Below are 15,669 nucleotides of genomic sequence, written 5' to 3'. Positions count from 1 at the left end.
CACCAGACCAGACATAGACATCCTGCCATAAGGACACTGTCGGATTCATATAACAGTTATATTACAGTATTTGCCATAGCAAAATCGCTGCATTGCTTACTGTCCTATAACTGCAAAGTGTGAACACAGCCTGAAACTCATCCATATCCTATCCCAGCCCTGGGATAATAAAATCCACTGCAGGTAGCCTCGCCTTGATGTAATGCGGAGCTTTATACTGTATTTAGCTGTTTACTGCTCCATATAATTAAAAGACTTGGCCGGGAGAATTGCACAGTAAATGGCAGAGAAGAGCTGGACGCAGTATATTCTGAGCAGCGAGCGCTCCTGCTGACTCAGGCGTCTATTCCTATCCGCCCCCTCCTGCCGGGTTATTATTAGATTGAGCTAAAACACTATTTTACGACTTGATCTCTAATATACCTCATCTACATTATCGATGCGCTCGAGTCTGACTGGAAACAAAAATCTGTCACACTATATTAACTTTTGACAGATGCATGTGTAGTGGGTAAACAGGCGGCGGGGAGAGTGAATCCGTCATGTCAGTGACAGGTGGGAAGGATGAGAGAGTCCTGGGAAAGAGTAAGCAGGTGTGCTGGCTGCGGGAGGGGGGCTGCGTTATCTGAGACATGGCTGACCCATCAGAGCCGAGGTTCAGGACAGCAATGGCCTCAGACCAAGGATGCCATCCATACGGAGAATGCATCCTGCCCCTTATTGCCTACAGAAACCTATCAAGACTCAGCTTTAAATTACTTAAAGGGGTTGTTTAGGCTTGCAACAATTTTGTCTTTAGTTTGGGTGTGTTTGTCGCAGCTCAGTTCCATTGAGGTGAATGGAGCTGAATTGTAATACCACACACAACCTGAGGAAAGAGGTGGTGCTGTTTTTTCAAGAGAGCACCTAATTCTGGATAACCCCTTTAAAATACTCTGACTATTTGCTATGGACATTAAAGTGTTTAATTTTTTTTTTTTTTTTGCAGAAATACAGCCGATTTTAAGAAACTTTGTAATTGGTTGTCTATTTAGCTGATAAATGCATTTTTATCATGAGAAAGCAGTTTGAAGCTCTCTCCCCTGTCTTCATGGTTTTCAATGGAGAGGGGAGGGGTGGAGGGAGAGGAGGCACCAAAACAGGGCAACAAAGAGTTAATTTACAGCTACATCACTGGGCTATCTCCTCTGACAGTCAGCACTGACCTCTCTGACCTCTGAATACCGGCTTTCACACAGGTCCCGCTGTGTAATCCTTTGTTTTCTGCTGGCGACTAATCTCCCTCCTCCCCCTCCCCTCTCCATAAAACACACAGGCCTCGACTGATAAAAAAAGAGTCGCGATTTCCTGATAATGATCAGTGGATGAGAGAGAGGAGGGGGGGACCTGGGGAAAGTCTTTTTGAATGCAGATAATGGCATATTTGACTAATAAACCCAATTACATTGTTTCTTAAAATCGCCTGTACTATAGATTTCTGCAAAATACAACAGTGACACTTTAAGGTCAGGATTTTTTTTTTTTGTAGTTTGATGCCTTCCAAAAAATGGGAGCAATTGTAATTCTATTGCATTCTGTTCCGAAACTCTTCCTTATTGGTTCTACTTCATATATGGTTAACGTGAGTGAATTGTGCTAACTAGATTTTTTATTCAGGTGTATAAACTTACCTGCAAAGTTTTAATATATGCCCAGGCTGTGCGCTGGAAAAAAAAAAAAAAAAAAAAGACTGTAGTCACCTCCCTCGCTTCTATGCAGCCTCCACTGTGTTTTACTTTCTGAGTCGGCCAATCACAGCATGCCACAACAGGAAGTGAAGCACGCTAGAGACTGGGTGCCAGGATGACAAAGTCAGCGGGGAAACAAGGGAGGTGAGTACTGTCTGTTCTTACACAGCCTGGGCATATTTAAATGAAAGGGAAAAAAAATCAGACAGCCCCTTTAAATAATATAGTCCTACTTTGCAAGTATTGTATCCAAAGAAACCACATACGACAGTGTCCAATGGCGGCATAGCTTCCATAGTAGTGTTATGTGCCCATTCAAAACTTGTGTGCATGGTATCACATGTATGTCATAGCTCCAACCTTGGGCCACCTTCCCACGTCAGGAAAATCTATCCAGATTCCTTATCTATTAGGTATAGAGACACCCTTCAGAATGTTTCCATAAAATAGGCCCGGAAATTATAGGGCATGGACACCCTATAGAATTCATGACAACTCCGGATGTGCATCTGGAAACTGTCAGGAATTCTGGATGCAATTCGTGCTACCCTAAGCCGGCACCAGCTCCTGGCCCCGGCCAACCACTCTTCCGGCTGGAGGATGCATTATGCTCCCGGCCACAAGAGGCCGCTCTCTCCTCCGAGCATTGCTGCGCATGAGTGATGTCATGCATGAGCCTACAAAGCCAGAAGATAGAGGGAGAAGCAGGTGAGTATGTTCTTTGTCCTGGGTTTTTTTACGGTCAGGAAACACTGATTGTTTCCAGGAGCCTCCAGAAAGGCTTCCTGATCCGTGTTTACAGACTGTAAAAAGGCCACGGATGTGTGAAGGGCCTTACTCTTATCACTAGCTGTAGTGAAGAGCACATATCCAGATCCTTGGAAGGAGCTAGGTTTACCTAGAAGTATGTTCACACTGAGTAAAACAGGATTTCCACGGTGGAACTTTCCGCCGCGGAATCCCGCCTGTCTCAGTGTCCCATAGCCCGTCCATGGGACATGTCACTTCTTCGAGCGAAGAGCGGCGGCAACGGAGGAGCGTGCGCCCTCTCATTCACTGACAGCAGGACACTGAGCATGGTGGGATTCCACGGCAGAGAGATCCGCCGCGGAATTACGCCTTATTTGCTCAGTGTGAACATACCCTAACCGGGAAAGTAAACTTTCAGGCACTACCTGTCAAAAAAAAAAATTCTCATCAAGAAAGCAGGAAGGAGATGAGGAGAACAGGTCTGTAGTGTAGGGGAAGTAGTGTAGGATACATGAGACTAAAATGAAAGTTTGTAACAGTTATAAATGCTAACATGAAAGGAAACAAAAGTGTAACTAAAAGAAGTAGATCACTTAAAAGATTTGACAGAGTAATGCTGCGTTTACACAGAACGATTATAGTTCAAATTTTTGCTATAACAATCGCATTTGAGTGATAATTGGCTCGTGTAAACACAGCGAACGATCAAGTGAAGAGCGAGAAATCATTCATTTCAACATGTTCTCAAATAGTCGTTGGTCGCTCACTAAAAATTTGCAGATCGCTTCATGTAAATAGTCTTGCATCGATTTACCCTATGTGTAAGATGGGCTTAAGCGATCTTAAAAACGATCGCAATAACGATTTTTCTCCGTCTAAACGCTGATCGTTATAAAAACCAAATTGTTACTTCAAAATCGTTAAACGATCGATTGGGTAAATTATCGCTCTGTGTAAACGCAGCATAACTGGAGTCCATTGTGATGGCAGGTGATGCATCTTACAGGGGTATCTTCAGCTCATAAAGAACAGGTGTCAAACTCGCAACCCTACAATTCCCATCATGCCTGGAGAGCAACAGTGGGAGGACCATGAATTTAAAGCCTGTGGTGTAAACTAAGGTGATCTATGCCATAAGATATGTGAATGCCGCCTTATTTTTGTGAGTATGATAGCCTTGTCATAAAGTGACTATGCTAGGTATACCATTATTATATGATCACTGGGATGCTCACTAGACCTGAGATATAAGGCGCCACTAAACTAAAAGAGCTATTACACCAAACAGTTATTGGCTGTACTTGTTGCAATAGCTTGTGTTAAAAAGACCACAATCAGCTGACATGTCGACTGAGGATATGTTCACACTAAAGAGAAATAGGCAAGGAATGGAAGAGGAAAGTTTTCTGCTTGGAATTCCCTCTTCTTCAGCTCTGGTGGAACAGAGAACAGACACGGAATTGGAGCAGAAAGTGGAAATTCAAACCTCCAATGAATTCTATGGGATTTCTGCAGCTAGTGGATCCACAGCGGAACATACCGCACGTAAATTTTACTGTGTGAACAACAGGGTGTATATCCCATTGAACAGAATGGGACATGGCTCTGTGCGTACGTTGATTCAACATCTTAAAAAATAGCGGTCAGTGCAGTGACGGCCACTGACTTCAATAGGCCACCCAGACAATCTAAGGATCGTCCAGGCAGACCATCCCGCTGCTCGATTTGCGAACAATTAACGTTGACCTTACGGTAAGCTCAAAAGTTGCGATCCATGACACACAAACAAATTTTTATTAGTGGTTTGATCATTGCCGGCATACACACGGAAAAATTATTGCTTAAAGCGTAACTGTCATTTCAGGGTCGTTTTTCTGAAAACAATAAATATCTATAGTACAAGCGATTTTAAGAAACTCTGTAATAGGTTTTATTTACCAAAAGAGTTTCCTTCTGTACTAAAAAGCTGTTTTTCTGCCTCCCCCTTTAAAACAGACGTGTCAAACTCAGGCCCTCTAACTACAATTCCCATCATGCCTGGATAGCTAAAGCTTTGGCTGCCTAGACATGATGGGATTTGTAGTTTTGCAACAGCTGGAGGGCCTGAGTTTGACACGTCTGCTTTAGAAGAAACAGGATTTCTGTGTCCATTATGCTCTATGGAGAGGGGAGGGGCTGAGAGGAGTGAGTAAGCACAGCACAACACCCTGCAATCTTCTCTCAGCAAGTTCCTAGATAAGCACTGACCTTTCTGACCCCTGAATCCAGCGTTTTAGGTGTCCAGACAGTCTACAAACAGCTGACCTTCATGTCTCCTCTTCCTGCTCCATCATCTCCCTCGGCCCCTCCCCCCTCCATAGGATATAATGGTCACAGCAGAACCAGTCTTCACTGGCTTCTCTGTAATGAAGACGGATTTGACTGATAATGCACAGATAACAAGTGAGAGGGGGAGGCTGGGAAATGGCTTTTTGAGTACAGAAAGAGGCTTTTTTGCCAATTAAAATCGCTTATACTACTGATTTCTGCAAAAAAAAAAATTACACTTTAAATTCAAACAAAAATTAATTTTGCCCAATAGTCCTTCCGTGTTATAGGGCCCTAAGACAGTGCTGTGGCCCATTCACAGTCCTTCCCTTCACAAGGCGATTCACTGTCAGGGGACCTGCTGCAGCACACTTCTATTCAAGAAATGGGGAGGTGTCAATGCTGTGTATACCAAGATAATCAATGCAGGGGAAAAAATGGGCTATGGAGCCGATTCAGCAGCTTCTTTCCCAGGACTGGAGAGGTCTATGATAAAGTGATTATACATGAGTGCAAATTATTGTCCATGAACATCCATTAGGCATACAGCCGCCCTTCATTCTCAACACGCTGGATCGGAGGGTGGCTCACCGCGCTTAATGGACGTTCACGGACAATTATCTGCACTTACGTGGTGATGTATTGATGCTCTGTTTATAGGATGGATTCTGAATACATAAAGCAGCAATTTCAAGTCCCCACCTAAAAGTTATCACCTGGTGACAGATCCTTATAGACATGAGGCCTCCAAGGAGAGACCGACCATCTGTGCCAAAGCATCCACAGCAACCCGACGCTTTACAGCTGCTGCAAAGCTACAAGGCTGCCAGGCCAAGCTGGGAGTTGTAGTTTTATAACAGCTGGGGGGGGGGGGGGAGACACTGTTCTAATGCATTGTCCTTTAAGGGTGACTTCACGCATACAATCAAATCTGCTGCAGTTCCTGTACGTGTGAACGCACCCTCAAAAGACATCTTGGGATTGTGCTGGAGTCTAAGGGTACTATTACACAGGCCTATGGGGGCCCGATAATAACTGTAAACGAGCGCTGATCTGCTAGATCGGCGCTCGTATACTGGGCCTATTACACGGCCTGATAATCGTTTAATAAGGGCTGCATGGACATCGTTACCAATGTCCTTGCAGCCCTTGCTTTAAGGGAACCTGTCACCCCCCATGCCGAAGTCCCGCTCCTGGAGCCGCTGCCGTTGCCGAGATATCACAGGTCCTCTTTAAACTGTAAACATTACCTGTCCAGGCTGCAGGGATCCTCTTGCGCTCTGCTTCTCCCCGGGTCCCGCGCACTCCAGCTTCAGATCGGCCCGTCTCAGCTGACAGGCCGCTAAGCCAATCACAGGCCGCGGTGGTCCTGGCCTGTCAGCTCAAACAGGCCAATCTAAAGCTGCAGCGAACGGGACGCGTGGAGAAGCAGAGCGCAAGAGAAGCCCTGCAGCCTGGATAGGTAATGTATACAGATTGGAAGTTGTCAGCGCATCGCATCGCAACGTTTAATAGCGGTGTGCGGCCGGCGGCTGACGATTATAGGTCCAAACCTATATCAGCGATCAGCCGACGATCCTGGTCATCGGCTGATGGTTGTGTTTATTACATGGAGCGATAATCGGCTGATTATCGTTCTGTGTAATAGAACCCTAATAGGATGGGACGGAGCTGAGGCCTTCTCTATGAGGTGTGTAGGCACTCTAGGAATCCATGTTTAGATTTCATGAAAGTGTTATATCAAACAAAACATTACTGCAGTAGTGTTCAGTAGTAGTGTTCAGTAGTGTTGCACAACTACAACTCCTGTCATGCCCAGACAGATGGGAGTTGTAGTTTTGCAACATCTGGAAAGCTGGTGGTTAAGGAGCACTTACCTATAGAGACCTACAGATATAAACCAGGAATGGGGAACCTTCGGCCCTCCAGCTGTTGCAAAACTACAATTCCCATCATGCCTGGACAGCCGAAGGCTGTCCAGGCATGATGGGAGTTGTAGTTTGCAACAACTGGAAGGATGAAGGTTCCCTATCACAGATAGATAGATAGATAGATAGATAGATAGATAGATAGATAGATAGGAGATAGATAGGGATAGATAGATAGGAGATAGATAGATAGATAGATAGATAGATAGATAGATAGATAGATAGATAGATAGGACATAGATAGATAGATAGATAGGACATAGATAGATAGATAGATAGATAGATAGATAGATAGATAGATAGGACATAGATAGATAGATAGATAGATAGATAGATAGATAATAGATAGATAGTATATATTACACTGTATACAATGAATAGTAGAGTATACATTATAGAGTATATATATATATATATATATATATATATATATATATATATCTCACATAGAGTATACAGTATATGACAGAGTACAGTGTATATGTCAGGTCTCTCACCTGGTCCTGGAGTCCATGCTCGGCTCCGGTGAGTGCTCCCTCAGCTCGGGCTGTCTCTCATGTCTCTCGGCTCGGGCTGTCTCTCATGTCTCTCGGGCTTTCTCTCATGTCTCTCGGGCAGTCTCTCATGTCCCTCAGCTCGGGCTGTCTCTCCTCGGTGTGTGGCCCCTCTCTTACACCCCCATGAGCCGGCAGTGTTACCTGTCTCCTATGTCGGGGCGCCCCCTGTGCACTGCCGCATGTCTCTGCTGCCCCGGGCTGTCTCTCCGGCTGTCACTGCCCCGGGCCGTCTCTGTCTGTCATGATGTGTCTCTGCGGGTTCGGTGCTATGTGTCCGCAGCTGTCCCTGCTCTGTGTGTGACCAGGAAGTTACCGAGGAGCCTCCGCTGACGTCACTGCGGGGGGAGGGGAGCTGATAGTGAGGAGATAGAGGGGTAGGATGGCGGCTGGGGGACCCCGGGGCTGCCCCTCACTCCCATCACTCATAGCGGGCACTGAGGGCGGCTGACATGTAGGGACGTGAACCATAGCTGACACTGATAGCACCGGGCAGATATTTGCCATAGCTTACTATGGAGATGGGACTTACATAAACTACTGTTGCCCATAGCAACCAATCACAGCGCTGCTTTCATTTTCTCAAACTACTATAAAAAGGAAAGCTGCGATATGATTGGTTGTCATAGGCAACGACCAGTTTTATCCTTCACAAATCCCACCTGTTGCCCATGTCAACCAATCACAGCGCAGCTTACAGAATCAGAAAATAGAAAAGCTGAGCTGTGATTGGTTGTCATAGGCAACGGCCAGTTTTATCCTTTTTAAAATCCCGCCTGTTGCCCATATCAGCCAGTCACAGCGCAGCTTACACACTCATCAAAAGGAAAGCTGAGCTGTGATTGGTTGTCATAGGCAACGGCCAGTTTTATAAATCTCTCAGTTATTGATTAGTAGGTCTGTCTGACAAACTGACTGCAATTCTATTTTATTTAAACAGTTAATAAATGAAAAAAATCACTATAGGTCACATCATATGGAGCCTCCATTAGTAATGCTTGATGGGATGGATGGTGCAATATGCAACAATACAGGACCCAAAATATCGCATTATAAGTCAATGAGGTCTTTGGTGGCCGTCGTTTGACAGGTCTGGCACTGTCATTGTGGCTTCCATTATAATAGAGCAAAACCTATAACTAAAGGCCCTATTCCACGGAGCGATTATCGGCCATTATGACCGATAAACGTCCCGTGGAATAGAAGGCAACGATCAGCCGACATCGTTCAGGTCGGCTGATCGTTGCTGTCATTTGTCTTTCTGTCGTCGCTCCGTGGAATAGGAGTGGAGGCAGCAGACCGCCACTATCCTCTATGGGCTGCCTGGACGATCTAGCGATCACCCGGGCAACTCCCCGCGGCCCTTCCCGAACTCGCTCGCTGCCGCCGCATGTGATAGCGGTGGCAGCAAGCGGAGAATGAGGAGCAAACGAGCACTTACAGCGCTCGTTTGCTCCCCACAGTTGGCCCGTGGAATAGGGCCTTAAAGGGAAACTCCGGTGCAGAACCCACCTGACCCCCTGGTGCAGCCCCAGATACTTACCCTTTCCTGCAACTCCCCCTCCTGGACCCGGTCCCGGGACGAAGATATCCCCGTCAGAAGCAGTGCGCGCGCGCTGCAGAGGTAAGTCCAATGCCCATAGAGAATGACGGCTCCATTTATTCTCTATGGGCATCGGACTCATCTCTGCTGATTAGCATACAGCGTGCTCAGCTTCGGGCGCCGATATCTCTGTCCCGGGATCGGTTCCAGGAGTGGGACTTGCAGGAAAGTATACATATCCAGGGCTGCACCGGTGGGTCAAGCGGGCTCTGCGTCCACGTCCCGGGTGACAGGTTCCCTTTAAGGGCTCTATTACAGGGGACGATTATCATTTAAAAAAATGTTATATTGTTCGGATTTAAACAAAACAATAGTCATTTTGTGTAATTGCAGGCAACGATTAAACAACTAAGGAAAATCATTGACCGCTTGTTTAGACTAGACCTGAAACTAAAATCGGTGATTGGTCGCAGATCGTTTGGTGTAATGCTGCGTTTACACGTAACGATTATCGTGCGAATTTGCGCGATAACGGTCGAATTGGAACGATAATCGTACGTGTAAACGCAGCGAACGATCGAACGACGCACGATAAATCGTACATCGTGATCTTTCATCAGGTCAGCAAATCGTCGTTCATCGTACGCAAAAAATTCGCAAATCGTTCCGTGTGAACAGTCGTTCGCCGATTTAACTAATGTGTGAGATAGGCTTAAACGATCGCAAAACGATCGCAGTGCGAATTTTCGTACGATATATCGTACCGTCTAAACGCTGATCGTTATAAAAAAAAAAATCGTATATCCGACATCGCTAATCGTACGATCGGGCCAATAATCGTTACGTGTAAACGCAGCATAATAACACGTCATTGGTTGTTTCCATAGGTTCTGCAGGTGTAATAGCTCTGAAACAAACGATCAGCGAGGAGAAGGCGACCGAAAGAACAATTGTAAGTACTGATCCTCGTTCCGTGTTATTGGGTGAAAGATTTCAGGTCGTACACCAAAGCGGTAATTTGAGATTGTTATCGTTAAACGTTAATCGTTGAAAAATCAATTAGTCTAATAGGAACCTTACACTTATATGTAACTAGCAGATTATAATGTGAATCTGCACTCCAGCTATCATATGTCATATACAGGGTACTCTTTTAGGGTATGTTCACGCTGAGGAATAGGCGAGTATTCAGCGAGGAATTCATGAGGAAAGTTTTCTGCTTGAAATTCCTCACCTATTCATCTCTGGCAGAATAGGAGCAGAATTCGAGTGGAATTCGAGTGAAGTTCTGAAAAGGTCCAGCCCTAGGGTAGCCAGTGGCGGTCTTTGGCACCAAGCATCCCAAGCGATTGCTTGGGGCCCCCAACATACAGGGGGGCCTCACGCCCCGCTCTTGTGCGCAAGACCGCTAGACAGGGCCGCTGCCCTGCTCGCTGCTGCCATCTGAACTGTAACTATGAGCACTCGTAATGAGCGCTCATAGTTACATGCAGCAGCACTGACAGGGCGGGAGACATTGGCTCCCTTCCTGTCAGTCACTCTTGTGGATGCAGAAAGGGTTTTCCCTGCGGTCACAAGTGGCAGCTTTGTCCTTGTGGTGCCGGCGCTCCAGTGACATCACTGGAGCATCGGCGCCAGGACAAGGGGAGTGCGGCCTCTTGTGATCGCAGGGAAAACCCTTCCTGCGGCCACAAGAGTGAAGAGAGGAGGAGACGCCCGGACCCAGGTGAGTATAAGTGTTTGTTTTATTGTGTTATATACTATATGGCAGGGGGAGCCCACAGGGGTCTGTTTAACTGGGGGATCGCACATTGGGGGTCTATATAAATGGGGGGAGCACACAGGGGGGCTATATAACAGGGGGGCTATAGACTACTGGGGCTTCACAGAGGGGTCTATATACTACTGGGGGCAGCACACAGGGGATCTATATATTACTTGGGGCAGCAGAATGGGGTCTATATACAACTTGGAGAGCACAAAGGAGGTCTATATCCAAGTGGGGGAGCACACAGGGGGGCTATATACTACTGGGGGAACATACAAGGGGTCTATATACTACTTGTGAGGCACACAGGTGGTCTATATAACTGGGGAGCACACAGGGGTCTGTATACTACTGGGGCAGCACACAGGGGTCTATATAATACTGGTGGGGCACACAGGGGGTCTATATACTACTGGGGGAACAAACAGGGGGTCTATATACTACTTGTAAGGCACACAGGTGGTCTATATATAACTGGGGAGCACACAGGGGTCTGTATACTACTGGGGCAGCACACAAGGGGTCTATATAATACTGGTGGGGCACAAAGGGGGTCTATATACTACTTGGGGAACCACACAGGGGGTTTATATACTACTGGAGGAGCACACAGGGGTCTATATCCAAGTGGGGGAGCACACAGGAGGTCTATATCCAAGTGGGGGAGCTCACAGGGGGGCTAAATACCCCTGAGGGAGCACACAGGGGGCCTATATACTACTGGGGGAGCACACAGGGGGTCTATATACAACTGGGGCAGCACACAGGAGGTCTATATACTTCTGGGGGAGCACACGGGGGGCTGTATATAACTGGGGGAACACACAGGGGTCTATATACTACTGTGGGAAGCAAACAAGGGGTATATACTACTGGGGGCAGGACACAAGGGGTATATACTATTGGGGGCAGCACACAAGGAGTATATATTACTGGCGGTAGCGCACAAGGGGTTTATACTACTGGGGGCAACACACAGTGGTCTATTGTTTTGGAACGCGTGTCGAGGGGGGGGGGGGCAGACATTACTTCGCTTGGGGCCCCAGAAATGCCAAGACCGCCCTGAGGGTAGCACCCAACTTCTGCAGCCATGGGGACTCAACCACTGAGTGTTGGGGTTCACAGGAACATTCAGCACAGCCACGCAATCCTGTATCTCTACAGGAAGGGTTAAGTCACAGCCAGAAACATCTGGCTGTGGCCAGGGCCGATTCTGGGGTTTCTGCCGCCTGAGGCAAACCCCGAGTGATGGCCGGCATCCCCCCCGCAACCCCCCCCCCCGCGCCCAGCCGCTCACCTGTCCCACGCCGCAGCCGGCCCGCGCTCTCCGCTGTCTCCACATCCCGTCAGGTCCCGCGATGTCACCCTGCAGCTGTCACGGACCTCCAGGCTGTGGTGAGTGAGTGGGGTGATCAGGTCGTGCAGGGTGGCCCCGTGCGACCCGATCACCCCAGCGCGTCCCCCACCGACCCCGGGCACTCACCACAGCCTGGAGGTCCGTGACAGCTGCAGGGTGACATCGCGGGACCTGACGGGATGTGGAGAGCGCAGGCGACGGGACAGGTGAGCGGCCGCTGTCATTTTTGTTAAGTGATACTTAACAAAAATGACAGCAGGGGGGACGTAATGCTGCCCCCTGCCGGACCGCAAAATCTGCCGCCTGAGGCGGAAGGCTCATTCCGCCTCATGGCAGAAGCGGGCCTGGCTGTGGCTTATCTCTATCAGAACAAAGGGGTCGGGCAGTGATTTTGCATCATACCCGATGCATATATTCACCATTTCAACATTTGCATATATTCCCCCATTTAACATTTTCTGTTGGTGGACAGTCAGGAGAGCCCCATACACTGTATAACGATGCCTGAACCCGCCACAAGAAGTGGTTATAGCCAGCAACAGTAATTGATGTATGGAGACCTTTAAGTGTAACTATCATTCTTCGCTGGCAGCAGGATACATTGTCGAAATCCTGCAAATCCCCTTAAAAAACCTCTCCTGCTCTGGACAGTTCCTGACACGGACAGAGGTGGCAGCAAAGAGCACTGTGTCTGACAAAAGAAAAGACCACTTCCTGCAGGGCATACAGCAGCTGATAAGTACTGGAAGACTTGAGATTTTTTAATAGAAGTAAATTTGAAATAATTTTTTTTTTCTGGTGAACAACCCTTTTAAAGTCAATAAAATGTCACCAAACCACCAAAATGCCCCTGTCCAGCAGGACGGTATCCATGACTTTTTGGCTTTGCAGTTCTCCACATTCCAAACCCCTGCAGCAAAGGTTCAATTTCCTTTTTTTTTTTTTCTCACTGAAAAGGCTGCAACCCGATGATCAGGATCTGTATTATATGTTATGGCCCTGAGGGAAGCACCTTTATTTCCTTGTTGTGAAGTTGTTTGATGAATATTGACTTCCCATGGCCATGGAAAACCCGGCCCTTCTATCCTGGGGTGATGGTATCTCTACTGAACCCAACTCTTACCAGAATAACTGGTTCCACAAGTGGGGGAAAAAGTGGGATTTTTTGGTGTGAAATACTGTAAAGCATTGGTGTTAAATTCGTGGCCCTTCCCATCATGCCTGGACAGCTACACTAAGAAAGTTATACCGATTTGTAAATTACTGCTATTTAAAAAAAAACTCAAATCTTCCAGTACTTATCAGCTGCTGTTTGTCATGTAGGAAGTGGTGTATTCTTTCCAGTCTGACACAGTGCTCTCTGCTGCCACCTCTGTCCATGTCAGGAACTGTGCAGAGCAGGAGAGGTTTTCTATGGGGATTTCCTACTGCTCTGGACAGTTCCTGACATGGACAGAGGTGGCAGCAGAGAGCACTGTGTCAGACTGGAAAGAATACACCACTTCCTGCAGGACATACAGCAGCTGATAAGTACTTAAATGGGTACTCTGGCGAAAATCTTTTTCTTTTCAAGTCAGAAAGTTATACAGATTTGTAATTAACTTCTATTTAAAAAATCTCATCTTTCAGTACTGGAAAAAAACAACATTTCCTGCAGGGCATACAGCAGCTGATACCACTTTAAGTGAATGTTCAATCATATAATAAATAAAAGTACCTGCATGACTTATAACTATAAAATAACAAACCAACTATTCTGTCAAATCCAGCACAATCCTGCGGCGATGACGTCACATGCATCCTGACCTCAGAGATTATGGATATATACTGTATGACATCATCACTGCTTTAAAAGAAGCAAACACTGATGTGTCAGAGCTGGAGATAGCAGATGAGTAATGTGGGTTTGTTACTTACTATTACTTAGTTATATATATACACACATATATATATATATATATATATATATATATATGTCATATAAAAATAATATAATATATTTATATATATACCTGTAATATATATATAATATAATATATAATATATATATTTATTTATAGAAAAATAATATATAAATATATGATATGTAATCTCTGCAGGTACCTTTACTTATTATATTCTCGGAGTGCCCCTTTTATCTCTACTTCCATTCGGTGTGGAAGTATTGATTCCTGGACTCCATTTGTCTTGTCTATATCAAAGACTGCCTCCTGAACTGTATAATCTTTCGCTGACCTTTATTGTAGTGTTTGTCCACTTTATGAGAACATACAGCAGGTGTTCAGCAGTCAGACATGGTTGGAGAGTCGCCCATGGTGAGCCTAGCCCACAGACCGGTCATATCCGACCTGCGGCCCTCCAGCAGTTGCAAAACTACAACTCCCATCATGCCCTGACAGCCGAAGGCTGTCAGGGCATGATGGGAGTTGTAGTTTTGCAACAGCTAGAGAGCAGTAGGTTGAAAAATACTGACACGGACAATGCTGAACAAGCAAAATACTAAGTATTGTGTAACCTAGGAACAGAAAACGTACCCATATAGACCATGGGGGAGATGTATCAAACATGGTGTAAAGTGAAGCTGACTCAGTTGCCCCTAGCAACCAATCAGATTCCACCTTTCATTTTTCAAAGAGTCTGTGAGGAATGAAAGGTGGAATCTGATTGGTTGCTAGGGGCAACTGGGCCCGTTTCACTTTAAACCATGTTTGATAAATCTCCCCCATTATGTGTTGTCTGCGCACGACAAGGTTTTATCCCCTTAAAAAAAAAAATAAACACACGTGTCCTGATCTTACGTCTTTACTGTTTATGTTTAAGTGTCACATTTTAGTCATTGACAGTGACAACTCCATGAAGTTTATTGAAAACACTAAACACTTCCTGTATGTATAAGAAGCCAAAAATAAATGATGACTTGTGTTAGTGGGAGTATCAGCCGTTGGATCTGGCACACCTTTATTGTTTCTGGCTGTTTCAATCCCAGCCTGAGCTGAAGCCATGTCTTAAAGGAGCTTGTATTTCAGTACTTATCAGCTGCTGTATGTCCTGCAGGAAGGGGTGTATTCTTTAAAGTTTGACCCAGTGCTCCCTGCTGCCACCTCTGTCTTTGTCAGGAACTGTCCAGAGCAGGAGAGGTTTTCTATGGGGATTTGCTGCTCTGGACAGTTCCTGACATGGACAGAGGTGGCAGCAGAGAGCACTGTGTCAGACTGGAAAGAAAACACTACTTCCTGCAGGACATACAGCAGCTGATAAGTACTGGAAAACTGGAAATTTCTTGGCAATATCTGGCACCAGTTTATTTTAAAGAATTTTTTTAAAGGACTAGTTGAGTACCTGTTTTATTTTCAGGATTTGTATGATTCTCATAGTGTAAACGTCAACATTAGATGTGGAGTCTAGTGTTGTTTCTTTTATATTTTTGTCATTTTATTGTTCAGGCTTGTTTGTATTTTTTTTGGGCCCCAGAACGGCTTTTATCAAACATTTTGGGACTGGGTTCACACCATTGTTAAGAATATTAGCACTGCTGAACACTGACGGCACTCAATGGACCCCAATGAGTTTTATGGGGTCCACTGGGTTTTTGTCGTATCCGGAGACGGAGTAACACAACATGAACACTAACGGCCTTGTCAAAGTTAATAAAATGGCTCCTCTGGATCCTGACTTCCTGTTCTCCAATGATTTACCATCCCAGGCAGGGCGGCCGGTTCATAGTTGGGGGTTCAG

The 15,669-nt window shown here is 46.0% G+C and overlaps 1 protein-coding gene and 1 long non-coding RNA gene across 6 annotated transcripts in view; one reads left to right on the top strand and one right to left on the bottom strand.

Annotated features, from left to right (window-relative positions):
• Positions 1 to 7,819, bottom strand: part of DENND1B (DENN domain containing 1B) — a 142,146-nt gene extending 134,327 nt beyond the window's left edge. For all 5 annotated transcript variants that reach the window (XM_069967504.1, XM_069967506.1, XM_069967505.1 and 2 more), the window contains exon 1: positions 7,210 to 7,819. In XM_069967504.1, coding sequence (XP_069823605.1) covers positions 7,210 to 7,226 — 17 coding nt within the window. In that variant the 5' untranslated portion in view covers positions 7,227 to 7,819. The remainder of the gene's footprint in view (positions 1 to 7,209) is intronic.
• Positions 7,624 to 15,669, top strand: part of LOC138789015 (uncharacterized) — a 41,572-nt gene continuing 33,526 nt past the window's right edge. The window contains exons 1-2 of the long non-coding RNA XR_011362682.1: positions 7,624 to 7,720; positions 9,697 to 9,761. This is a non-coding gene — a long non-coding RNA (uncharacterized lncRNA). The remainder of the gene's footprint in view (positions 7,721 to 9,696; positions 9,762 to 15,669) is intronic.

Source organism: Dendropsophus ebraccatus, chromosome 4 (assembly GCF_027789765.1).
Source record: "Dendropsophus ebraccatus isolate aDenEbr1 chromosome 4, aDenEbr1.pat, whole genome shotgun sequence".
NCBI lineage: Eukaryota > Metazoa > Chordata > Amphibia > Anura > Hylidae > Dendropsophus > Dendropsophus ebraccatus.
The sequence above is the reverse complement of the archived record's forward strand: the minus strand, read 5'-3'. Positions and strand labels throughout refer to the sequence as shown.